Source organism: Capra hircus, unplaced genomic scaffold, assembly GCF_001704415.2.
Source record: "Capra hircus breed San Clemente unplaced genomic scaffold, ASM170441v1, whole genome shotgun sequence".
Taxonomy (NCBI): Eukaryota; Metazoa; Chordata; class Mammalia; order Artiodactyla; family Bovidae; genus Capra; species Capra hircus.
In genome coordinates, this window is record NW_017189541.1 from 375,295 (window position 1) to 401,391 (window position 26,097).

General features: G+C 49.1%; 1 protein-coding gene across 3 annotated transcripts in view; it reads right to left on the reverse strand.

Annotated features, from left to right (window-relative positions):
• The window catches only part of DHRSX (dehydrogenase/reductase X-linked), a 182,244-nt gene that overhangs the window by 46,308 nt on the left and 109,839 nt on the right, over positions 1–26,097 (reverse strand). For all 3 annotated transcript variants that reach the window (XR_001917644.1, XR_001917643.1, XM_018044442.1), the window contains exons 5-6: positions 19,260–19,467; positions 10,424–10,631 (exon numbers count right to left, since the gene is read on the reverse strand). Coding sequence is in view for 1 of the 3 variants with exons in the window: in XM_018044442.1 (XP_017899931.1) it covers positions 10,424–10,631; positions 19,260–19,467 (416 nt within the window). In the remaining 2 variants the exon portion in view is untranslated. The remainder of the gene's footprint in view (positions 1–10,423; positions 10,632–19,259; positions 19,468–26,097) is intronic.

The following is a 26,097-nucleotide window of genomic DNA, read 5'->3' on the forward strand; positions in this document are numbered from 1 at the left end:
ATGCATTTACACAGATGCACACACACTCACATGCACACACACCCATGCACACAAACGCATTTATACGCATGCAAACACATCCAGATGCACACATTCACAAGGCTGCACATACACACACCCAGGCAGACACACGCACTTATATGGATACACAAATATTCACATGCACACACACACACACACTCACACGCATACCTTCACACACACACACATTCCCCCAGGCACACACATGCATTTTCACACACGTGCCACTATTCATATGCACACACACACACAAAACACACAAGCATTTACACGCAGACACACACATTCACATTTACACACGTATAACTCCAGGAGTTGGTGATGGACAGGGAGGCCCGGTGTGCTGCAGTTCATGGGGTTGCAAAGAGTCGGACACGACTGAGCGGCTGAACTGAACTGAACTGATGCCCTCATGTACACACATTCACACACACATATGCATATCCTTGCATGCACACACAACATTCACCCAAGGTGATCTTGACCATCCAGAGAGTTCTCTGACATAGAAAAGGGAAATTTTTTTTGAAAAGGAGCCATTCTCGGCGCTCACACATCTCGTGGAGGATTAATCACATCCACTTATCCCACTTAAGCACATGATAGATGCCGGGCTAAAAACAGCCGCCCTCGATCACCTACAGAACATTTCCAGGCCTCGGGCAGATGACAGAGAGGAAGGAAATGCGATTTCATTTGTAATGTTTTAATTCCCAAATGTTTTGACAGCTCATGAAACGGACGGTTTTATGCATTTCTTCTTCCCCGCGTCTGATGTCACAGTCCTAAGTCTCAGCCATGAGGACCGTGACACATCATGCCTGCCTGAAAGGAAGGAGGTCCGAGATGCTGAGAGTCACCCGTGTTTCCATAAAGAAGGCAGAACGCTGACGAATTAATACTTTTGAATTGTAGTGCTGGAGCTGGAGAAGACTCCTGAGAGTCCCTTGGACTGCAAGGAGATCCAACCAGTCCCTCCTAAAGGAAATCAGTCCTGAATATTCATTGGAAGGACTGATGCTGAAGCTGAAACTCCAATACTTTGGCCATCTGATGCGAAGAACAGACTCATTGGAAAAGACCCTGATGTTGGGAAAGATTGAAAGCGGGAGGAGAAGGGGGTGACAGAGGATGAGATGGTTGGATGGCATCACCGATTCAATGGACATGAATTTCAGCAAACTCCAGGAGATGGTGAAGAACAGGGAAGCCTGGCAAGCCTGGCATGCTGCAACCCATGGGGTGGCCAAGAGCCAGACGTGACTGAGCAACTTTAAGACAATAACAATATTTTCGTGGCCTCGAATACCAAGAAGGATAGTTTAGATAAGAGGTCCCGGGCACCTGGAGCTCACAACAGGAAGGGGCATTAGGTCAATGGCTGGGTACATGCGCGTGGAAAAAAAAAACCAAAATAAAAAGCAAAGAGAGCAGAGGGTGGGATTGAAACTGTGCCCGACAGAGCCGGGAGCTGTGTGCTGCAGAGAAAGATGAATGTGTTATAATTACATAATTACACAGCCCTTTGCAGGGTTGGAAACGCTTTCCCACGCATTATGTCAGTGCCGCTCACAACAATCTTACGAGATGCCGTTATCCGGAATTAAGAAATTACAAAGACGAGGGGCAGAGTAGACGGAGGGCAAGAGAGCGGGAGGGTGCACAGGATGGCCAGATTTTGGTTCTTCTGGAGACCCCAACCCTCCCCACCGTCCTCCTGAATCAGGATGGGCATGTTCCCTGACAAGTCCCTTGCGTCTCTGCTGGAATCCCTGAAAGCTGCACTTTCTGTGTGTTCCTCTGAGTTGCGGACACACGCTCTCAGCAGCCCAGCTAGCACTGGAGGCGGATACCCCACGGACACACCTCAGGGTCAAACCATCTTTACTTCTCATCTGCCTGGTACCCTATTTCCCAGACAGGCGCCAACACACAGCCTGATGTTCCTGCATCAGAAACCCCAAATGACTCCTGAGACTTCCTTGCTTCACCTTTCAAGGTCAACGAGTCAAGACATCATGATGTGCTCTCTGGAATGGTCATATTTTTTTTTTTTCATACTTATCTATTTGGTCTTCCCCACGGCTCAGTGCTAAAGAATCACCTGCCAATGCAGGAGACGTGGGCTCTGTCCTGGGTCAGGAAGAGGCCCTTGAGAAAGAAATGGCAACCCACTCCAGTATTCTTGCCTGGACAATCCCATGGACAGAGGAGCCTGATGGGCTCCAGTCCATAGGGTCACACAGAGTCGGACACGACTGAGTGACTGAGTGTGTGCACCCCTGTGTGTGCGCACACACACACTCATTTATTTATTTATCTGCACCAGGTCTTACTTGTGGCATGGGGCATCTTTCGTTGTGGCACATGAATTAGGCTGAGGTATGTGAAATCTAATTCTCTGGACCAGGGATTGAACTCAGGCCCCCTGCATTGGGAGCGTGGAATCTTAGCCACTGGACCACCTGGGAAGTCCTGGAGTCATCTTCAAAACAATCTCCATCTGTCTCTCTCCACGCTATCAAAGGCCTCTAACCAGACCCTGGGTTCACTGCCTACGGATCATGCCCTCTGGTCCATGGATGCTCTGTAGACTGTGGTCCATGGGATGCTGTGTGGGCTGTGGTCCCTGGATGCTCTGTGGGCTGTGGTCCATGGGATGCTGTGTGGGCTGTGGTCCCTGGATGCTCTGTGGGCTGTGGTCCATGGATGCTGTGTGGGCTGTGGTCCATGGGATGCTGTGTGGGCTGTGGTCCACAGGATGCTCTGTGGGGTGTGATCCATGGATGCTCTGTAGACTGTGGTCCATGGGATGCCCTGTAGACTGTGGTTCATGGGATGCACTGTAGACTGTGGCCCATGGGATGCTGTGTAGACTGTGGTCCATGGATGCTCTGTGGGCTGAGGTCCATGGATGCTGTGTGGGCTGTGATCCATAGGATGCTGTGTGGGCTGTGGGCCATGGATGCTCTGTAGACTGTGGCCCATGGATGCTCTGCAGACTGTGGTCCATGGATGCTCTGTAGGCTGAGGTCCCTGGATGCTCTGTGGGCTGTGGTCCATGGATGCTGTGTGGGCTGTGATCCACGGGATGCTCTGTAGACTGTGGTCCATGCATGCTCTGTGGGCTGTGGGCCATGGATGCTGTGTGGGCTGTGATCCATAGGATGCTGTGTGGGCTGTGGGCCATGGATGCTCTGTAGACTGTGGTCCATGGATGCTGTGTGGGCTGTGGGCCATGGATGCTCTGTGGGCTGTGGTCATGGGATGCTCCAGAGGCTGGAAGCATCTGATTCTACGTCACTGCTGGCATCAAGTATGTGGCATCCCTGGATAGGGTGTAGCCCCAAAATCTAAGCCACTCACTGCAAGTGGGCAATGGCAAGCTTGGGCTCTCCTGTGTGCAGACTGGAGCTGGAACCAGGTACCCTGAGGAGACTCGAGAAAGGGGGATATCAGATCATTATCAGGGGGTCAGGGGTTCAGATGGGGACCCCAATGAGAAGGGGGCAGTGACAGTATGATCACCCCCATCTTGAGCTGTTTCTGCATCACCAATGGTCTGAGCCTAACTTAGGCTCCTTGGACCCTTGGATTGCTCTTCAGTTGTGTCTGACTCTCTGTGACCCCATCGGCTGCAACATGCCAGGCTTCCCTGTCCTTTACCGTCTCCTGGAGTTTGCTCAATCTCCTGTCCATTGAGTTGATGGTGCCATTCAGCCATCTCATCCTCTGTCGTCCCCTCCTCCTCCCGCCTTCAATCTTTCCCAGCATCGGGGTCTTTTCCAGTGAGTTGGCTCTTCACAAAAGGTGGCCAAAGTATTGGAGCTTTAGCATCAGTCCTTCGAGTGAGCATTCATGCTTGATTTCCTTTAGGATGGACTGGCTGGATCTCCTTGCAGTCCAAGAGTCTTCTCCAGCACCACAGTTTGAAAGTATCAAATTTTCAGCGCTCAGCCTCCTTTGTGGCCCAAGCTCAACCTTCAGCTCCGCTCTGAGGGCCACACTGTCTGCGTTCTGCCCTCAACACAAGCGCAGATCATTACTGCCATATTCCTCCACTTAGGGCTGGAGAGGATGGCTGAGGAAGCAAGAGAGTCAGAAGCAGGGGAGTTCCTGGTACAATCATGGGACATGCCTGCTCCACGCCTCATTAACTGTCTTCAGAGCTCTGTGCAGAGGGTGTGCGTGAGACGTCACCCAGCTGCAGGCAGTGATGGATGGAACGGTCTCAATTCGCTCATGGAAAGAACCATATAAGGGCTTCCCTGGCGGCTCGGTGGTAAAGAATCCACCAGCCAATGTAGGATATTCATGTTCCATCCCCGGTCTGGGAAGATCCCGCGTGCCACAGAGTAACTAAGCCGCCGCAACTACTGAACCTGTGTCTCAGAGCCTGTGCTCGGCAGTAACAGAAGGCACCACCTTGAGAAGCCCTCAAGCACCTCAACTGGAGAGTTACCCCGCTCTGTGCAGCTGCAGAAAATTCCACACAGGAATGAAGACCCAGCGCGGCCAATAATTAAAGAAAACTACTTTTAAAAAACTAAGCATCTCATCTTCACAAATGTATCAACCTATCATTTTTTTTTTTTTTCCAAGGGAAAAACTGCCATGCTCCGGGAACTGGCTCTGAACTTGGAAATAAGTCCACGGTTTTTGGTAAGGCGCAGAATAGAGGTTTCAGAGTGATGTACCCGGGAAGTCCTCTACACCCGAACTCTCAAGTTGCAAACTCGCAAAGATGCGAAGGTGCGTTCCATCAGCCTCAGGCGTGAGTAACACTGCAGCTCGCCCCCCATCTACTATTGCTGACAGCTCTTCAGCCCTGCCGTCTCCCACCGCCTCCCCCTGCTCAGTCACTAACTCCTCTTGCCTGATTCTGTCGATGCCAGCCCCTCTGCGCCAGCTGTTGCCCTGGACGACTGTCCTTCTCACGATACCATACTATAAGATTGAAAATGTTTATCTTGTGTTTGCTTTTTGTGTACTCTTTGTGTGAAAAGTACTATAAAGCTAAGACAGTACAGAACTATACAGCCGACTGGGTTAGTCGGGTACCCAGGCTAACTCTGTTGGACTCACAAATAGGACGTAGGGACGTGCTTCTGGAATGGAACTCATTGGTACGTAGGGGACGGACTAAAAAGAATGTCACTAAATGACGTAAAGGGGCACAAAGACACGTCAGTCCTACAGACTCCCCCCACCGTCCAGGGATCAAGGGCACACCCTTTTGAGAATTCACACAAGTCATACAAGTACGCATGCATCTAAGGAAGTAATTCGTACACTATATGGTTGCGTGTGTGCTCAGGTGAGTCTGACTCTCTATGTGACCCCATAGACTGTGGCCCACCAGGCTCCTCTGTCCATGGGATTCTCCAAGCAAGAATAATAGAGTGGGTAGCCATTTCCTTTTCCAGGGGATCTCCCCAACTTAGGGATTAAACCCAAGTGTCCTGTATTGGCTGGTGGATTTTTTTTATCACTGTGCCACCTGAGAAGCCCCTTTTCCATGTACATATATCTGTTCATGCATGTGTCTCCAGATACAGATACAGATAAACATTAGCATACCTATTTTTTGGTTTCTCCATCTCCAGAATATTTTCCTCCTATGTTCTAATATCATTGGTTATGACTCTCCAATATTACTGCTTTGTATCTTCTTGAAACAGAAAATACAGTGGAAAAGTGTATCAGCAACATATGTGAAAGACACGGATTAGCAGTCAGAATAAACAAACAGGGGTGAACCCCAAACAGAAAGCCTGATATTTAACAACTTATGACCAACCTAGACAGCATGTTGAAAAGCAGAGACATTACTTTGCCGACTAAGCTCTGTCTAGTCAAGGCTATGGTCTTCCCAGTGGTCATGCATGGATGTGAGAGTTGGACTGTGAAGAAGGCTGAGCGCCGAAGAATTGATGCTTTTGAACTGTGGTGTTGGAGAAGACTCTTGAGAGTCCCTTGGACTGCAAGGAGATCCAACCAGTCCATCCTAAAGGAGATCAGCTCTGGGATTTCTTTGGAAGGAATGATGCTAAAGCTGAAGCTCCAGTACTTTGGCCACCTCATGCGAAGAGCTGACTCATTGGAAAAGACTCTGATGCTGGGAGGGATTGGGGGCAGGAGGAGAAGGGGACGACAGAGGATGAGATGGCTGGATGGCATCACGGACTCGATGGACGCGAGTCTGAGTGAACTCCGAGAGTTGGTGATGGACAGGGAGGCCTGGCATGCTGCGATTCATGGGGTTGCAGAGAGTCGCACACGACTGAGCGACTGAACTGAACTGAACTGAATATTCCCAACAGCCACATGCATGGAAACAATGTGGATATCCACCGGCAGATGAATGGATAAAGAGGATGTGGTGACTGCCCACGCATGGAGTATCAGCCACAGAAGAGAATGCGATCATGCTATTTGTACCAACACAGGTGGATGCAGAGATGGTTATAATACATAAGGTCAGCCAGACAGAGAAAGACAAACACCATGCGATATCACAGACACGTGGGATCTTAAAAAAGAAAGGGTACAAATGAACATTTTTCCAAAACCGAAACAGAGTTGCAGACACAGAAAACAAACTAACGGTTACTTGGGGGTAAAGGCGTGAGGGATGAATTGGGAGATGGAAACTGACATATACACAGTAGGACATATAAGATGGATAACTACAAAGGACCTGCTGTGCACACAGGGAACTCCGCTGGATATTCCGAAACGATCTAGATGGCCAACAGTCTAAAGAGAGAGTGGACACACGCATATTCATGAACGGTTCACCTTGCCGTACTCCTGAAACTAACACCACTCTGGAAATCAACTTACAGCTCCAACATTTTAATAAATACATAAAATTTCATCAAAAAAAGAGAGAAAGGCTAAACATCACCAACTCACTGGACATGAATTTGAGCAAACTCCAGGAGACAGTGAAGGACAGGGAAGCCTGGCGTGCTGTGATTCCTTAGGGTCACGATGAGTGGGACACAGCTTGGTGATCAAACAACAACAAAAACGGACACCCCCTAAACAAAAGGGGAAACGTGACAAGCAGACGTTTCCAAAAAGGCAACGTTCAGATGCCAAGTAATCCCACGGAGACTGCTGAACCACAGGGTGTTTCGGAAAATGCTCATTAAAACACAGCTAACCCCGTTTCCTGCTCCAGGATGCAAGCACCCAGCAGTTGACTCAAGCTGGCAAACACTAAACAGTCCAATGCTTAACGTGCGTAAAGAAGCTGCAAAGCATCTGGAAACAGTGAGAGACTTTATTCTCTTGGGCTCCAAAATCCCTGCAGATGGTGGCTGCAGCCATGAAATTAAAAGACGCTTGCTCCTTGGAAGGAAAGCTAAGACCAACCTAGACAGCACATGAAAAAGCAGAGACATTACTTTGCCAACAAAGGTCCGTCTAGCCAAAGCTATGGTTATTTCTAATGTATGGATGTGAGAGTTGGACTGTAAAGAAAGCTGAGTGCCAAAGAATTGATGCTTTTGAACCGTGGTGTTGAAGAAGACGCTTGAGAGTCCCTTGGACCGCAAGGAGATCCAACCAGTCCATCCTAAAGGAAATCAGTCCTGAATATTCTTTGGAAGGACCGATGCTGAAGCTGAAACTCCAATCCTTCAGCCACCTGATGGGAAGAACTGTCTCATTCAAAAAGACCCTGATCCTGGGAAAGATTGAAGGCAAGAGGAGAAGGGGACGACAGAGGATGAGATGGTTGGATGGCATCACCGACTCGATGGACATAGGTTTGAGCAAGCTCCAGGAGTTGGTGATGGACAGGGACGCCTGGCGTGCTGCGGTCCACGGGGTCACAGAGTCAGACACGACTGAGGGACTGAACAACAACGAGATACGACTTGTAAAAACGTAACCACCACGTAAACATAGAGAAATATGAGCAAATGATTAAGCAGAAGGAGACCTCTTCATCCTACAGTGGGTTTTTTCCCCTATTTGTAAAAATCCTCTAAAAGGTGGTTTAGAAATATAATCTGGTCAGTCGAGAAGTGCTGAACTCGTGAGAACTGGCAGCTGAGGTTTCTTTCGCGCAAAATGAGGACTGCGGGCCAGCAGACAGCACTTGAGATAGTGCTGAGAGGATGCTCCAAAGAGCCAAGAGGGGGAAGGTCGGGGTATAAGTGGTTTTGTTGAAGGGGAAGTGCATGCAATGAAACACGTATTATTTTACGCAAGGTTTCTGCTCGTCACGGGGAGCGGTTACCACCGTGCAGGACTTTTCAGTGCTTTTCTAGATATGAGGAGATGAAATAACCGGGCTCGTGAAATGGGCTCCCGAGAATACCCAGCCCCCTGAAGACCTGTCCTGCCAGTCTTTCCCGGGGCAGTCTTTCCCGCCTGCTGTCCACGCTGAGCCCCTTTCAGGGAACGCGGAAGGTCTGCAGCTGTCGCAGCGCTTGATTGAGTCCTTGCAGAGGTGGACAGAAGCTGCCCATGGCAACTGCCAGTGCGTTGTTGACAAAGGGTAAACACAAAGAGACTGGGGCTTCCCTGGTGGCTCAGCGGTAAAGAATCCGCCTGCAGTGCGAGACACCCAGGTTCCATCCCTGGGTCGGGAAGATCCCCTGGAGAAGGACACGGCAACCCACTCCAGTATTTTTATGGACAGAGGAGCCTGGCGGGCTACAGTCCACGGGGTCACAAAGAGTCGGACACAGCTGAGCGACATAGCACAGCACCCACGTCTCATTCACAAGAAGAAATGAGATTTTAAATGGAACCAGAGAGGGGAACCGGGTGACACAGGAGAGGTGGGTTTTGCTGTCCCGGTGACGGACATGCGATTACAGCTGCTGCTGGCTGCTTGCTGGGGACAGTCGCCTCTGCTTGTTCACGTCTGCCAGAATCTGAGCTCCGTGGGTGGTCCCGGAATTCCGGACCGAGGGGAACCCGGAGGCGGAGAACCGGCGACGGTCACGGTCACTGACGGCGTCCACCCCGCCCCTCCAGAGCTCTGACCATCGCGGTTGCTAATCTGTGAGATCCCACAGAGAGGACGAAATGAATTCTGCACACCTGCCAGGACTGCGGAGGTGGGTGATTTACTCGACTCCCCTCGGGGAGTCAGCACCTCCCACGGAAAAGATCACGGCTCGAGGAGGGATGTGATTCCAGCAAGAAGCCACATGACTGCACAGCAAAGACACAACCTGACTGGTAACAGCCACAAACGTGGAGACCTACACGCACTGCATATGGGCTGGGGACACCGTTCTACACGCACATCAGCAGACGTGTTGTGGGAGGTTGGGGTCCACGTATTCCATGTCTGTGTCCCTTAGCTAGGGGCCGCCCTGGTGGCTCAGACTATAAACAATCCACCTGCAATGCAGGAGGCCCAGGTTCGATCCCTGGGTGGGGAAGATCCCCTGGACGAGAGTGTGGCAGCCCACTCCAGTATTCCTGCCTGGAGAATCCCACGGACAGAGGAGCCTGGCGGGCTACAGTCCATGGGGTCGCAGAGAGTCAGACACGACTGAGCGTCTAACACACGGAGCACATCCTCTAGCTAAACAAACTCCTTCTCGAGAATTTATCCTAAAGAGAGAATCACACGGAAGACCCCAACAGACATCTCTCCAAAGAAAGACATACGGACGGCCCTCGGGTACGTGAAAAGATGCTCAGCGTCGCTGGTTATTAAAGAAACGCAAATCAAAACTCCAGTGAGGGGACACCTCACACTGGTCAGACGGAAATGAAGCAAAAGTCGCTCAGCTGTGTCCGATTCTTTGCGGCCCCGTGAATATACAGTCCATGGACTTGTCCAGGCCAGAATACTGGAATAGGTAGCCTTTCCCTTCTCCAGGGGATCTTCCTGATCCAGGGATCTAACCCAGGGATCTCCCGCATTCCAGGTGGATTCTTTACCAGGTGATTCTTTACCAGAACAGTAAGTGGAGGTTCCTTAAAGAAAAAAACATGAACAATACATCCACCATCTGACCCTGCAATCTTACTGCTAGGAATATATCTGAAGAAAGCCATGTTTAGAAAAGATAGCTGTAACTCAGCCTTCACAGCAGTTTTGGTGGCAATGTATACTTACACAGGCATTGTGGAAAATGGTATGGAGTGTTTGCAAAAAACTAGAAACAGAGCTAACGTACGATCCTGTGATCCCGCTGCTGGGACATATACCTGGAGAAAATAATTAGAAAAGACACGCACACCCCAGGGTTCATCGCAGCACTCTTTACAATCGCTGAGACATGAAAGCAACCTCAGTGTCCATCAACAGATGAACGGAGAAAGATGCGGAGCCTGGAATCAGTAACACAGCGGTGTCAACGAGGTTAGAGCCAGATCTGCCCGCGGACCAGAGCAACACCCCAAGCATCGCGGCCTTTACCTTGAAAACCCACCAGCCCAGGAGCTTCTTGACGAGCCGGGTGCCCCAGAAGACGTGTCTGTAGAGGTCGGTGTCCACCACGCCGGGGTCGGCCACGCTGGCGGTCACGGGGACGCCCCGGGCGCTCAGCAGCGCCTGCAGGTGGTATGTGAACAGCACCAGGGCCAGCTTGCTCTGGGCGTAGGCTGCGTGCGCCGAGTAGCTGGTACTGCAGGAGCAAAGAGGGGAGGCTGTGAGACCCGGGCGCCTGGATGCCGACGCTGCCCTGGCCCAGCCGTGGACAACAGCGCCAGGCACGGGTTGAGGGCACCTAGAGACGTGCCCGAGGTCAAGCGGGCTGTGCTGAGTCACTCAGTCGTGTCCGACTCTTTGCAGCCCCATGGGCTGCACCCCACCAGGCTCCTCCATCCGTGGGATTCTCCAGGCAAGAAGACTGGAGTGGGTTGCCATGCCCTCCCCCAGGGGATCTTGCCCAACCCAGGCATCAGACCCGGGTCTCCTGCACTGCAGGCGGACTCTTTACCGAGTGAGTCACCAGGGGTGCCCACGTGTGTTACCTGCGCTGTGGAGCGCTCCTAGGATGCTACAGGGTGGGTACTAGGGTGGATATTTCACCCAATATAGGGTCAGGAGACTGGCTGGTTTAGATCAGGAGGCTTGTCAACAGATGCTATGGGGCTTGGTCAGTTCCAGAGATGTTTATCCTGTGATTCTGGAGCAGGGCTGCCCACCTGTGACCTTGCTATAGGCTCCACACCACTTTTTATTTTCTCCTTGGAGTGTTCGACGCTTGGGGAAGACGCCAGGACAGATGTGCTCCTCTAGCGCACAACGACCACCTCCATCCACTCCCTTTTTGACTTCCTACCATCAGGCACCATTTTATGAGGTTGGACGTGGGCACCACTTCCTGAAAACCACAGGGCTCTTTTTCTGGCGGTCCAGTGGTGAAGGCCTCTTCACATTCCAATGCAAGAGGTGTGGGTTTGATCCCTGGTCAGGGAGCTAAAATCCCACATGCCTTGTGGCCGAAATACCAAAGCGTAACACGGAAGCAATATGGCATTAATAAGAAATTCCATAAAGACTTTAAAAACAGTCCCCATCAAAACAAAAATTCTTTAAATAAATAAATAAAAACATAATGGTTGGTCACCTATACCTAACCTTTCCCAGAAAGTAGCATTCCTGGAATGTAGAAAAGAATTCACTGCAGAGAAAATACCACTCCAGGCAAACTAACTGTGGTAGCTTCAGTTCAGTTCAGTTCAGTCGCTCAGTCGTGTCCGACTCTTTGTGACCCCAGTTCAGTCGCTCAGTCGTGTCCGACTCTGCGACCCCATGAATCGCAGCACGCCAGGCCTCCCTGTCCATCACCAGCTCCCAGAGTTCACTCAGAATCAGGTCCATCGAGTCGGTGATGCCATCCAGCCATCTCATCCTCTGTCGTCCCCTTCTTCTCCTGCCCCCAATCCCTCCCAGCATCAGGGTCTTTTAGCTAGTAATTTTATGCATAGCTACATAGCCTGCGTAGAATGCAGAGCTCGTTAACATCTCTACTGGGGACTTTCCGGGCAGTCCAGTGGCTGAGAATCCACCTGCCAGGGCAGGGGCTGGGTGTTTCATGCCTGGTCAGGGAGACAAGATCCCACATGCCTCCCGTCTAAAAAAAAAACCAACACACAAAAGACAATGGTGTAAAGCAATTATATTCCAATAAAATTTAAACAGAACAAATAACAAGGACCAGTTTGGAGGCTTTCATCCTTTTCTTTTTTGTGTCATCAACAATAAATCTGCAAATGAAAAACCCAAGTGGTTTGTGTTTAAAAAGAAAAAAAGCTAGCAGTTGAAATTGTGAAAGGGACATTAAAACCTGACAATTCAACTCTCCACGAAAAAGAACAGAAGCAACATTGTAGCACATTCAACATTGACTTCAGAAATGGCCCACATGGGAAAAAAAAAAACCAAGTCAGAAATGGCCCACATGGAAAAAAAAAAAATAAATAACAAGTCTGAAAAATAAAGAAAACCAAGGAAGTCTTCCTGGCAAAATACTCCACGTCTGGTTCATTGGGGAGCGGTCATTTTCTTCATGTCCGTAGTTCTTATTCTGTAATTTTGTGGATACGAATGCAGCCCCACTTGTGTTTCTTCTTGCGGTTCAACATGCCCCAGAGTCTATGTTAGTTTACATTTTCAGCCCCCGTGGTGACTCTAACATTCGGAGAAAATCCATCCACGGAATTCACCCTTGTGGGAATTTAATGCAGACAGAGATAAAAAAGAAAGAAATCCATCCTGACATGAGAAGCAAAAAAAAAGAAAGAAAAAAAAAGCACTCGCTGGAATTCAATGCCTCTTATGCACAAAGGCTCTTACTAAACAGGAATTGAAAATTGCATTAAATGAACTAAATGGACTCAATGATTCAGAAAAAGCAAAGTCAGGAAACATGACCAAGGGAAAACACATAAGAGGGAAAGAAACATGACAAAACAGAAAGGGAAATATTTAAATGGAGAAAACAGGACAAGCAATGATAAGGCTGAGAAATGAAGCCACGTAAGCGTCATTGCCTAGTGAGGCTTTCTGGAAAAAAACATGTAAAAACCACCTCAAGCTGTTTTGTAAATTGCACACGTGGGCTCTCGGCTGTCAAAATGTGACAACCACGTCAACACCCTCGGGGACTCCGTCCCACCTCCTGCCGTTTCCCTGGGCAGCAACTTTCTTCCTTGTCAGCAGGTCCCCACGGCGTCGCCGGCCAGCAGCCAGCCACTTGTCACAAGAGGCCACGTGCAAACTCTGAGGTTCTTTCGGGGGCCCCTGCAATTTAAGCTGGAGAATAAGCCCCAAGTCCTTTGTCTCAGCGATGAGTCAGGGCAGGTTGGCCAAGGGTGACGCAGGACGAGCTTCCGCAGAGCATTTGCCAGGGGAACTCCAAACACGTCTTTCATTGGAGGGAGGACGGGAGATGATAACACAGCAGAGTTCCAAGCACCAATTCCCTCCCGGGATCCGTGACAACCCCCCAATTATAGTCGAGATGCCTGTTTCTGGCAAGCTGTTCCTCTCTCTGCCCAGCAGGGGAGGAGAAAGCTCCAGCAATGAGGGGGTTATTAAGTACGGGGAGATAAAGGCTCAACTTTCCCGTTGGCTTTGGACCATGTCAGCAACACACACATCCGTCTGCTCCTGAATTAACACGGCCGTTTGGGACGGAACAGCAATGGTGAAGTTAAGAAAGAAGACACCAGAAATGTGCAGGTTCCTTAAAGGAAAATTGACGCATGACAGAATTATGGCTTACCTGTATGGAGATGAGTATGGAGGCTCTTTAAAAAAATGAACAGTGTTCACTGCAGAACTATTGAGGGTAACCAGGACCTGGAAGCAACCTAGATGTCTGTCAACAGGTGAATGGATAAAGAGAATGTGGTAATATGTGCATGGAATATTACTAAGCCATAAAGAAGGGAAGAAATTGGGTTGTTTGTCGCAATGTGAATGGACCCAGAGAATCATCTGTCATACAGATGATTGCAGTGAGTCAGAAATGGAAAGACAATTACTGTATATTAATGCATGTATAGGGAGGGAATTTGGACGAAGAAGGCAATGGCAGCCCACTCCAGTACTCTTGCCTGGAAAATCCCATGGATGGAGGAGCCTGGTGGGCTCCAGTCTGTGGGGTCGCAAAGAGTCAGACACGACTGAGCGACTTCCCTTTCTCTTTTCACTTTCATGCATTGGAGAAGGACATGGCAACCCCACTCCAGCGTTCTTGCCTGGAGAATCCCAGGGACGCGGGAGCCTGGTGGGCTCCAGTCTGTGGGGTCGCGAAGAGTTGGACACGACTGAGCGACTTCCCTTTCACTTTTCACTTTCATGCATTGCAGAAGGAAATGGCAACCCACTCCAGTGTTCTTGCCTGGAGAATCCCAGGGACGGGGGAGCCTGGTGGGCTGCCGTCTGTGGGGTGGCACAGAGTCGGACACGACTGAAGCAACTTAGCAGCAGCAGCAGCAGCAGGGAATTTGGAAAACTGGTTCTGAGGAACATATTTGCAGGGCAGGAATACAGACGCTGATGTAGAAACAGGCATGCGGACACGGGGTCTGGCGGGGGCAGCAGAGGGCGGGAGGAACTGAGAGAGGAGCGCTTCCATCTATGCGGCGCCATGCGTAACAGAGCCAGCTAGTGGGAAGCTGCTGAGTGGCACAGGGAGCCCGGCTGTGTGGTCTGTGATGACCCAATGGGCTGGGATGGGGGATGCAGAGGAAGGTCAAGAGGGAAGGGATTATATGTATGCATATAGCTGCTTCACTGCCTTGTACAGCAGAAACTAACGCAACTTTATAAGCCAATCACGCTCCAGTGAAACAATAAATATGCTAAAACTTTGTGAAAAGAAGAATTATGGTCCTCTACAATAGCACGGAGAAGAGACGATGCAAAAAGTCAATACTTGTCTCTAAAGCATAAAAAAAAAAAAGAAAAAGAAAAGAAAAACGAGAGTACAAGTAATTTCAGGAGTGGCTCCCTGGTGGTTTGAAAGATACACATCCAGGCTGGAAATGGAAAAGAATCAGAGCTGAGACACCAGAGCACAGGATTCCCATTAGAGTTTCTAAGTAAAGCCCCGAGGGACAAGAGACACAGTTGGTATTGAAAACAATGAAGAGATGATTACAATGTTAACAGCCAAACTGCTCCTCTCTCAGTTCCTCCCGCCCTCCGCTCCCCCCGCCAGACCCCGCGTCCGCAAGCCTGTTTCTACATCAGCGTCTGTATTCCTGCCCTGCAAATAGGTTCCTCAGAACCAGTTTCCCAAATTCCCTTTACAAACTAAAGCACCGGCAGAAGACATTCATAAAATGTCTACGCGACTTGCTTCGAAACAGGAGACTTTTAATCAGTGCCCTTTGTAACACACGGCCTCAAAAAGTAGAACTGAAACCATAAATATACCTTTGTTTTCAATAAACAGTAACTTATTAATATAACTATCTCATAAATAATTTGAAGGTCAATCTAAAACAGAAGTAGAGATATCACTGTGGTAGCCTTTTTGTTGGAAAGGAAAAAAAAAAGTTTCTTCTATACTTTTATGTTCTGTGATGAGGGTGTGCAGATTAAACCAACACATGTCAGATTAACAAGAGAGACACTTGTTAATTCCACTTCTAATTTCACAGGTCTGGGGGATTCCAAACACTTGGGAAGTCCTCGTTCCTCAGAAGTTTCTGTTTTTAGTTAGATAAGGGAAGTTCCCGAATGGCATCTTTCTGCATCTGTTGCTTCGCAATGGCCTTCAGCTCAAAATAATCTGTGTATCCAAGTGGCACATTTTGAGTTGGCATGTTCAGATCCCTGTCACTTTCTCTATCTTAAAGGCAAGAGAAGGAAAGGGGAAGGATGGTATTTTAGACACAATATACGCAAATCTGTGTACTGAATCAAAGACTCGATAACTCTCTAAAGGGTTGGTTCTTGATGAACAACCTAGAAAAGCATTACGTAGAGATGGGAAATCTCGTAAATTGCAGCAGCGTGGTTTTTTCGGTTGAGAAGAAGAAACTGGACCTTGGCTTCCACATTTGATGCAAGCAGTAGTGGTGTTTACAAGGCTGAGTGTTATATTTGGTCTGGGTCTGGCACTGAACTCAGAGCCAATCTAAGCCCACTGCAGTAAGGATACTGGGACCCCCGAGACCAGGCGCTAAGTGGACACAGTGAGGAAGGGCGTCCATTGTTAGCAAGACGCCAGTAATGGAGTAGATCATATATTTGCACTAAAAAAAAAAAAAAAAAAAAAAAAAAAAAAGGTTTTCAAGTTCTCATCAGAGAAAAAATAGATACTGTCCAAAGGGCTTCCCCCTGGCTCAGTGGTAAAGAATCTCCCTGTGATGCGGGAGACCTGGGTTCGGTCCCTTGGTCCAGAAGCCCCCCCGGAGGAGCAAATGGCAACCCACTCCAGTGTTCTTGCCTGGAGAATCCCATAGACAGAGGAGCCTGGCGGGCTACAGTCCGTGGGGTCACAGAGAGTTGGACACGACTTAGCTGGTGTTCCAGTCCTTAAGACTTTACCTTCCAGCGTAACGGATGTGAGTTTGATCCCTGCTCAGGGAACTAATATCCCTGCATGTCACAGGGTGTGTCCAGAAAGTAAAAAAATTATATAAGGAATGAGGATATGTTTTATAGCACGAGGAATATAGGCAATATTAGACAATAAATACAACACTATCTTTAAATTTATATAGTATATATTAATATGGAAATGGCAACGCACTCCAGTACTTTTGCCTGGAGAATCCCATGGGTGGAGGAGCCTGGTGGTCTACGGTCCATGAGGTCGCAAAGAGTCCTGAGCAACTAACACACGTGCAAATAATGATATGAATATGATAACATACGTGACTATGCAAGTATAATTATGCTTATACATGCAATTATATAAATATTAACATAATTATTTAAGTTAAATAAGTTTAGCTGTGCAAGTTTAAAAGTTATATATTTAATATATTGAACAATTATATGTTTAATATATTATATAATATATGAATATTGTACAATATTACATTTACATGTTATTACATAAATATAGTAAATATAAATATGTTAAGATTAGATATATACTAGCTATATACTTATATAAGTATTGTTGTATATAAAAATATATGTAATATATAACGATGTGATACTTGTTGGGTTGCCATTTTCCTCCTCCAGAAGATCTTCCCAACCCAGGGATCGAGCCCAGTCTCTCATATCGCAGGCAGATTCTTTACCATCTGAGCCACCAGGGAAGTTCCATATATTTAATGTATAACATATATGATTATATATAATAACATATAATACATGTTTGTAGAAGCCTTTCCCTGCTCCAGAGGATCTTCCCAGACCCAGGAACTGAACCGGGGTCTCCTGCATTGCAGGCAGATTCTTACCAGCCGAGCCATCAGGGAAACCCAAGAATACTGGAATGGGTAGCCTAGCCCTTCTCCAGGGGATCTTCCTGACCCAGGAACCGAACCGGGGTCTCCTGCATTGCAGGCGGATTCTTTCCCAACTGAGCCATCAGGGAAGCCCTGATAAACCATCACGGAAAAGAATAAAAGAGAAGAGAATGGATAGACGTGTATGGAGAAGTCACTTGGCTCCAAGGCGGAAATTACAACACTGTACGTCAACTACGCCTCATAGACTAAATTGTAACCATGCTTCACGGTTTTTCTCACGTGTTGGAGAATATACTAGGATTTGCCTCAAAGTGTAAATATAAGTAGACTGATATGCAGACGCTGCTTACATGTGTGACCGCAGAACAGCACACGGTTCCTGATGCGGGCAGACGTCCTCTTGCTGCGCGTCAGCGGTATTGCGCTTCTGTGCGCACTGAAGGTCTGGGCGAGCTCCGTGTGGAGGAAACCTCCTGGCGCCGAGTTTCAAAACAGCGTCTGTTCACCTCACGTCTCTGTGTCCCGTTTCCGTCATTCTCCCTGTATCCTTCTTTTACATTTTGAATTTGACAGAATCTTTATTTCAGAGTGCCGTAATCCTGACTCGAAGCGAAGGGCCGGTTGTAAACGGTGCTCTGCAGTTCTGACATGACATTGAACAGCTGTGAGTTGCTCGGTTATCAGCCAGGGGCACACAAGATGGAAACAAGTAATAGAGAAAGTTCCGGTAGCCAGGAGATTCATCTTACGATTTCTTCAGCGACATATTTCCAGCCGACCCTAAATTAAAGGCCTGCTTTCTCCCACTGTTTCAAGTCTTTGCGTGGTGATCATATTTGTTCCGTTGAGCTGTGATGAGTGACCTTTGATGTGACCACTGCAAAAAGGCTGTGACTTTCATGCAGAGTGAAGTCAGAAAGAGAAAAGCAAATATCCTTTATTAACACTTAGGAGAAGCGTGGAGAAATGGTAGGTTTTCAGTTGCTAAGTCATGTCTGACTTTTTGCGACCGCACGGACTGCAGTCCGCCAGGCTCCCCCGTCCGTGGGATTCTCCAGGCAAGAATACTTGAGCGGGTTGTCATTCCCTTCTCCAGGGAGAGAAATGGTATAGACGCTCTTATTTGCAAAACAGAAACAGACACACGGATTTAGAGAACAAGCATATGGACGCCAAAGGAGAATGTCGGGGTGGGAGGAATTGAGAGACGGCGATTGATACATATGCAGGATTTTGATACACACGCGTGATTGATACTATGCATGAAATAGACAGCTAGAGAAGTACTGACCGCACAAGAACTCTCACAAAAAGATTACAAGTCGCTGAGATGAGATGGCTGGACGGCATCACGGACTCCATGGACATGAGTTTGAGCAAGCTCCGGGAGTTGGTGATGGACAGGGAGGCCTGGCGTGCTGCAGTCCATGGGGTCGCAAAGAGTCGGACACGACCGAGCAACTGAACTGAACGCTCAAGGCTCAGAGGACAGTTAGCATTCTTCAGCAATAAAGGATTTTTTTTTTAATGAAGGTCTGTACCCTGTTATTTTAGACACAATGCTATTTATTGCACATCTAAGAAATTACAGGCTAGAGTAAGCATCGCTTTCAGATGCAGTAGAAAGAAAAACCAATTTGTGCAGCTCGCTTTCACACGATACGTCCTTTATCACTGCGGTCTGGAACCAAAACCCACAGCCCTTCCCAGGTCTGCCTGTGTTAGTGGCTGAAGTTTTTTGTTTTTTTGGCCACGAGAGGGGCTGAGCTGCAGACCAGAAGGTGGAAAGCGACGTCGCCTGAGACAAGCGCCCTGTGCAGAGCGTCGTGGTGACAGGTCGCCTTGCCTCCCCGACTCACCTGCTCTGGAGGTCATCCAGGTTCAGCTCCCCCACGTAGTGCGTGGCCGAGGACACGGTCACCACCCGGGCGCTGCGGCCAGGGGCGCCCGACTCCTGCAGGGTGTCCAGGAGGAGGTTGGTCAGCAGGAAGTGCCCCAGATAGTTGACGCCGAAGTGCTCCTCAAAGCCGTCTTCCGTGGTCCTCTGGGGCACCATCATCACGCCGGCTGGGGACAAAGAGGGCGCTCAGGAGAGTCAGAAACAAGTAGGTGGGTGGGGTGGGAAGAGATGAGACTCTATACCATCCCGTAGACGACGGAGAAGCCCCTAAACTCCAGGACAGTATCTCTGGTCCTAACTCCCAGCACCCCTGTCCACCTCAGTGTCCAGCTCTGTCCACAGCAAATAGATGGGGGGCAGGTGGAAACAGTGACATACGGTATTTCCTTGGGCTCCAAAATCACCAAGGATGGTGAGTTCAGCCACGAAACTAAAAGATGCTTGCTCCTTGGAAGGAAAGTTATGGCCAACCTAGACAGCGTTTTGGAAAGCAGAGGCACCGCTTTGCAGACAAAGGTCCGTCTAGTCAAAGCTATGGTTTTTCCAGTAGTCATGTATGGATGTGAGAGTTGGACCTTAAAGAAAGCTGAGTGTCAAAGAATTGATGCTTTTGAACTGTGGCGTTGGAGAAGGGGAGTCGCAACACCCCTTGGGAGTCCCTTGGACTGCTAGGAGATGCAACCAGTCCATCCTAAAGGAAATCAGTCCTAAATATTCATTGGAAGGACTGAAGTTGAAGCTGAAGCTCCAATACTGTGGCCGCCTGATGCAAAGAGCTGACTCATTGGAAAAGACCCTGATGCTGGGAAAGATTCAGGGCAGGAGGAGAAGGGGACGACAGAGGATGAGATGGTTGGATGGCATCAGTGACTCCATGGACATGAGTTTGAGCAAGCTCCGGGAGTTGGTGATGGACAGGGAGGCCTGGCGTGCTGCAGTCCATGGGCTCACAAGTGTCAGATACAACACAGCCTCTGAACAACAGCAATAAAGTGCAGAATCGATGCAATTGCGCTTGAATCTTCCCGAAACCATCACCACCCCCCTCTACCTTCAGTCTGTGGAAAATTGGCTTCTGTGAAGTTTGTCCCTGGTGCCAAACAGTTTGGGGACCACTCATACAGCACCTAAAATCTGATGAACAAAATACTGGGTTTCCAAAGAGATTGTTTAGCTTTCCTGTAAGATCTTCCAGAAAATCTCAAAAGAATGTTTTGGCCAACCCAATAGATTGGGAGTTTGGGGCTGACATATACACACAGCTATATTTAAAACAAAATGAGCTTTAAGCTGTGCTAAGTCAGTCATCTCTGACTATTTCAGTGCAGCCCACCAGACTCCTCTGTCCATGGGATTTCTCCAGGCAAGAGTACGTGAGTGGGTTGCCATTCCCTTTTCCGGGGGAATCTTTCCAACCAAGGCCTTGAACCTGCGTCTCCTGCATTGGAAGGCAGAGTCTTTACCACCTGAAGGTGAGAAGTGAAAGTGACTGTCGATCAGTCGTCTCTGACTTTACGACCCCACGGACTATACAGTCTGTGGGATTCTCCAGGCCAGAAGACTGGAGTGGGTAGCCTTTCCCATCTCCAGGGGACCTTCCCAACCCAGGGATCGAACCCAGGTCTCCTGCATTGCCGGCGGATTCTTTACCAGCTGAGCCACAAGGGAAGCCCTGAGAAGCCCCTTAAAGTAAAATGCCTTTTAAATATTAAAAAAAAAAAAAAAAGTCGAGGGGCTTGGTAAAGTTCACACAAGTAAATTACAGACCTAGGACCAACGTCCATTATTTTAAGACTACAGCCACTGATCGTCTTTCTCCCCAAGACCTCTATGTGAACAAAAGAGGTTTCCTCAACTAGAGACATTTTGTGCACAATGGTCAGCTGTCTAAAGGTGTGTGGTTCTGAAATGAGAAACTTTGCTACAGTTTTAACATATCAACTGAGTTTGCTGTTATTATATGATGCTAAGCTCAAAGATGTTCTCAAATGTTGCCCTGTATTGAACAGTAGTCAATAAAAAGTAATATATACACAACGGAATATTTAATGAATGTGTGTTCAACGTGTCCAACTCTTTGCAACCCCATGGACTGTAGCCCCACCAGGCTCCTCTGTCCACGGGATTCTCCAGGCAAGAACACTGGAGTGGGTTGCCACGCCCTCCTCCAGGGGATCTTCCAGACCGAGGGATCGAACCTCCATCAAAGGCAGATTCATAACCCGGCAAGCCAGCTGGGAAGCCCACTGTGGAATATTACTCAGCCATGAAAAGGAATGAAACTGTGTCAGATGCAGTGATGTGGACGGACCTAGAGTCTGTCATACAAAGTGAAGTAAGTCAGGAAAACAAGTGTTCATGCGTATATGCGTAATCTACAAAATCGGTTCAGAGGAACCTAATTTCAGGGCAGTAACAGAGAGGCAGACGCAGAGAACAGTTTGGGGGACGCTGGGGGAAGGAGAAGGTGGGATGAATAGAAAAGGACCGACATAAAGGACTGATATATACACGACCATGTGTGAAGCAGACAGCTAGTGGGAAGCTCTGTATAGCCCAGGGAGCTCAGCTCGGGGCTCTGTGATGACCTAGATGGGTGGATGGGGGCTGGGAGGGAGGCTCAAGAGGGAGGCGATTTATCTATACTTCTAGCCCATCTGGGTTTCCCTGCTGGCTCAGCTGGTAAAGAATCTGCCTGCAATGCAGGAGACCTGGGTTCCATCCCTGGGTCAGGAAGATGCCTTTGGAGAAGAGCATGGCACCCCACTCCAGCATCCTTGGCCCTCCTTGGTGTCTCAGACGTAAGGAATCTGCCTGCAATGCAGGAGACCTGGGTTCCATCCCTGTGCCTGGAGAAGAGGCTATGCACTCCGGTATCCTTGCCTGGAGAATCCCACGGACAGAGGAGCCTGGCGGGCTGCAGTCCACGGGGTCACAAAGAGTCAGACACGACTGAGCGACTGAACTCAACACACGGCTGGTTCACTTCATTGTATGGCAGAAAGAAACACAACATTGGAAAATCAATTATAGCCCAACAAAAAAAAATTTTTAAGAATACACCAAACTCTCACTGGGTGTCTGTTTTATATGTGATGAAAAGTAAGGTGCATGATAAAAACGTTTCTGAGGAGTGTGTCAGGGACACCCTTCAGAAGCTGTCTGGAAGAATCAAGAGGCATTTTGGAGACAATGTGGACAGCTCCCTGCAGTAAGTTCCTTTGACGGGATGAAGCTGCGTTCAATAAGTTGTGTGCATGTCCACAGCAGGGAGGGTACTCAGCGTATGACAGACTCGTACATTCCGGGGGCACGCGGCTCACGTGAGGCCAGTCGGGAAAGGACACAGGGCTCCAGGCAGAGGGAGAGCCAGCCTGCTCACTGTCTGGATACGCGTTCCCTTGGGAGACAGATTCTACAGCGCATTTCCTGAGTTGCGGTGGCCTCCCAAACTCTGCTGTCATGAGTGGAAGTCGGCGGCGGTGACAAGGTCCTAGAGCGTCCGAGGGCATGCTCAGAAAAGACCCCAGTTTTCAGAATTCTGTCTCTCGGGGCAGAGCTGGCCTCCCGAGAGAAGGCTGGCACTCCTAAGATCTCTGTTCTGGCCCAGCGACCACACATGGGGATCTCGTCAACCAGCCCAGCAGAGGCCAGGTGCCATGCCTGGAGAAGATTCTTGAGAGTCCCTCGGACTGCAAAGAGATCAAATCAATTAGTCCTAAAGGAAATCAACCCTGCATATTCACTGGAAGGACCGATGCTAAAGCTGAAGCTCCAATCCTTTGGCCACCTGATGCAAAGAACAGACTCATTGGAAAAGACCCAGATGCTGGGAAAGATTGAAGGCGGAAGGAGAAGGGGATGACAGAGGATGAGACGGGTGGATGGCATCACCAGCTCGATGGACATGAGTTTGCATAAGCTTCAGGAGATGGTGATGGACAGGGAGGCCTGGCGTGCTGCAGTCCATGGGGTCGCAGAGAGTCGGATATGACTGAGTGTCTCAACAACAACAACAACTTCATACCACAGGAGAAAGCCACTCTGGACATGAGACCTTTGTGGAAAGTTCAGAAAACAGCTCCGGGTGCAGCCCCACGGGAGGACCAGAGGGACAGCAGTCCAAAATGCAGGCAAAGGACTGTGGTTATTTCAATACGTCTGCATGCTCGCTAGCTCAGTCATGCCCAATTCTCTGAAGCCCCGTGGACTGTAGCCCACCAGGTTCTTTTTGTTCATGGGATTTTCCAGCCACAAATACTGGAGCAGGTTAATAGTAGCATTAATTATAACTGGCAAGATGTGGAAATGACCTAAGTGTCCATTGACAGTGAATGGATATGGAAGATGTGGGGTGTGTGTGTGTGTGTGTGTGTGTGTGTGTGTTCCGTCATGGAGAAGGCAATGGCACCCCACTCCAGTGCTCTTGCCTGGAAGATCCCATGGATGGAGGAGCCTGGTAGGCTGCAGTCCATGGGGTCACGAAGGGTCAGACATGACTGAGCGACTTCACTTTCCCTTTTTACTTTCAGGCATTGGAGAAGGAAATGGTAACCCACCCCAGTGTTCTTGCCTGGAGAATCCCAGGGACGGGGGAGCCTGGTGGGCTGCCGTCTATGAGGTCGCGCAGAGTCGGACACGACTGAAGCTACTTAGCAGCAGCAACAGCAACAGCATTCCCTCATTCCTTTTTTATGACTGAGTGATATATTCCATGCGCTTCCCTGGTGGTTCAGCTGGTAAAGAATCTGCCTGCATATATATATACATATATATGTATATATATAATGGAATCTTACTCAGCCGTGAACAAGAATGAACCAGCAACATGGATGGGCGCAGAGATGACCATACTAAGCTAAGTAAGCTATAAACAGAAAGACGAATACAATGTGGGATCACTTATATGTTAAATCTAAAATCTCCATCTCTAATCAAGCATTTGTACGCCTGGGCGTCTATCCAGAGAAAATCATTTCAGAAGACACATGCACCCCAGTGCTCGCTGCAGACAAGACAGGGAAGCAAGCTCAGTGTCTACCGACAGATGAATGGATGAAGACACATAGACACAACGGAATATTGAGTGAGTGAGTGAGAGGCACTCAGGCGTGTCCGAATCTCTGCGACCCCGTGGGCTATGCCGTCCATGAGATTCTCCAGGCCAGAATACCGGAGTGGGGAGCCCCTTCCCTTCTCCAGGGGATCTTCCCGACACAGGGATCGAACCCAGGTCTCCCGCATTGCAGGCGGATTCTTTACAGCCCGTGGAATATTACTCAGTCAAACGGAATATCACTCAGTCAAACGGAATATCACTCAGTCATAAAAAAGGGATGAACTCATCCCAGTTGCCGTGACACAGATGGACTTGGAGGGTATTATGCTACCAGGAACAAGTCAGAGAAAGATAAGACACTGCATCAGATCACTCGTACGTGGAACCGTGAAAATAGCACAGACTAGTGAATATAACCACAAAGAAACAGACTCGGACGTAAAAGGGGCAAACTGCTGGGGAGATCAGCAGAAGAGAAGGAAGGGCTGGGGGCAAGACGGGGGGGGGGGGAGGGTGAAGAGGTCCAAACCACTGTGTGTTAGTCTAAACTTCCCTGGTGGCTCAGCTGGTAAAGAATCCGCCTGCAATGCAGGAGACCCCAGTTCAGTTCCTGGGTGGGGAAAATCCGCTGGAGACGGGACAGGCTACCCACTCCAGTATTCTTGGGCTTCCCTGGTGGCTCAGCTGGTAAAGAATCCACCTGCAAGGCCAGAGACCTGGGTTCAACTGCTGGGTTGCAAAGATCTCCCTGGAGAAGGGAAAGGCTAGCCACTCCAGTCTTCTGGCCGGGAGAACTCCATGGACGGTATGGTCCATGGGGTCGCAGAGAGTCGGACACAGCTGACTTTCACTTCATTTCACATTAGTTTAAAATAAAGTACAAGGATATATTTTACAGTACAGGGGACACAGCCAACATTTTATAACGACTGTCCACGGACTCCACGTTTACCGATTGCGAATCACTACCGTCTACGTTGCGGCTCAGCTGGTAAAGAGTCGGCCTGCAATGCAGGACACCCGGGTACAATCCCTGGGTCAGGAAGATTCCCCTGGAGGAGGAAATGGCAACCCGCCCCAGTAATTCTTGCCTGGGGGATCCCATGGACAGAGGAGCCTGGTGGGCTACAGTCCACGGGGTCAGAAAGAGTCGGACACAGTTGAGCGACCACCTGTTTCCCTTTCATCCCGTACACCTGCAACATGTAACATTGTACATGCATTGTACTTCATAAAAGATGATTATTAACAAGAAAGCAGGTATTTACGAACCCGCTGTGCTGTGCTTAGTCACTCATTCGTGTCTGACTCCTTGTGACCCCATAGATTGCAGCCCGCCAGGCTCCTCTGTCCAGGGGATTCTCCAGACAAGAATTCTGGAGTGGGTTTGCCATTTCCTCCTCCAGGGGATCTTCCCGACCCAGGGATCGAACCCGCATCTCCTGCTTGGCAGCTGGATTCTTGACCACGGAACCACCAGGGAAGCCCTTCGCTGTATCAGCATCCACTGGAAAACACGCCACCTTGTGGAACCGGGGCTCTGGAAGGGGACGTGGGGGTCAGCAGGAACTGAGGGTTGAATTTGAAGGTGTCTCCAGGGCCTCAGCCTGCGGAGCTTAGGACCAGGTTATAAAAAAGCTGGTGCTGCTTCTCACATCCTCAAGATGCTTTTGGGGGAGTTCCATCATGGTCCAGTAAGGTTAGGAGTCCACGGTTGCATTGCAAGGGGTCTGGGTTC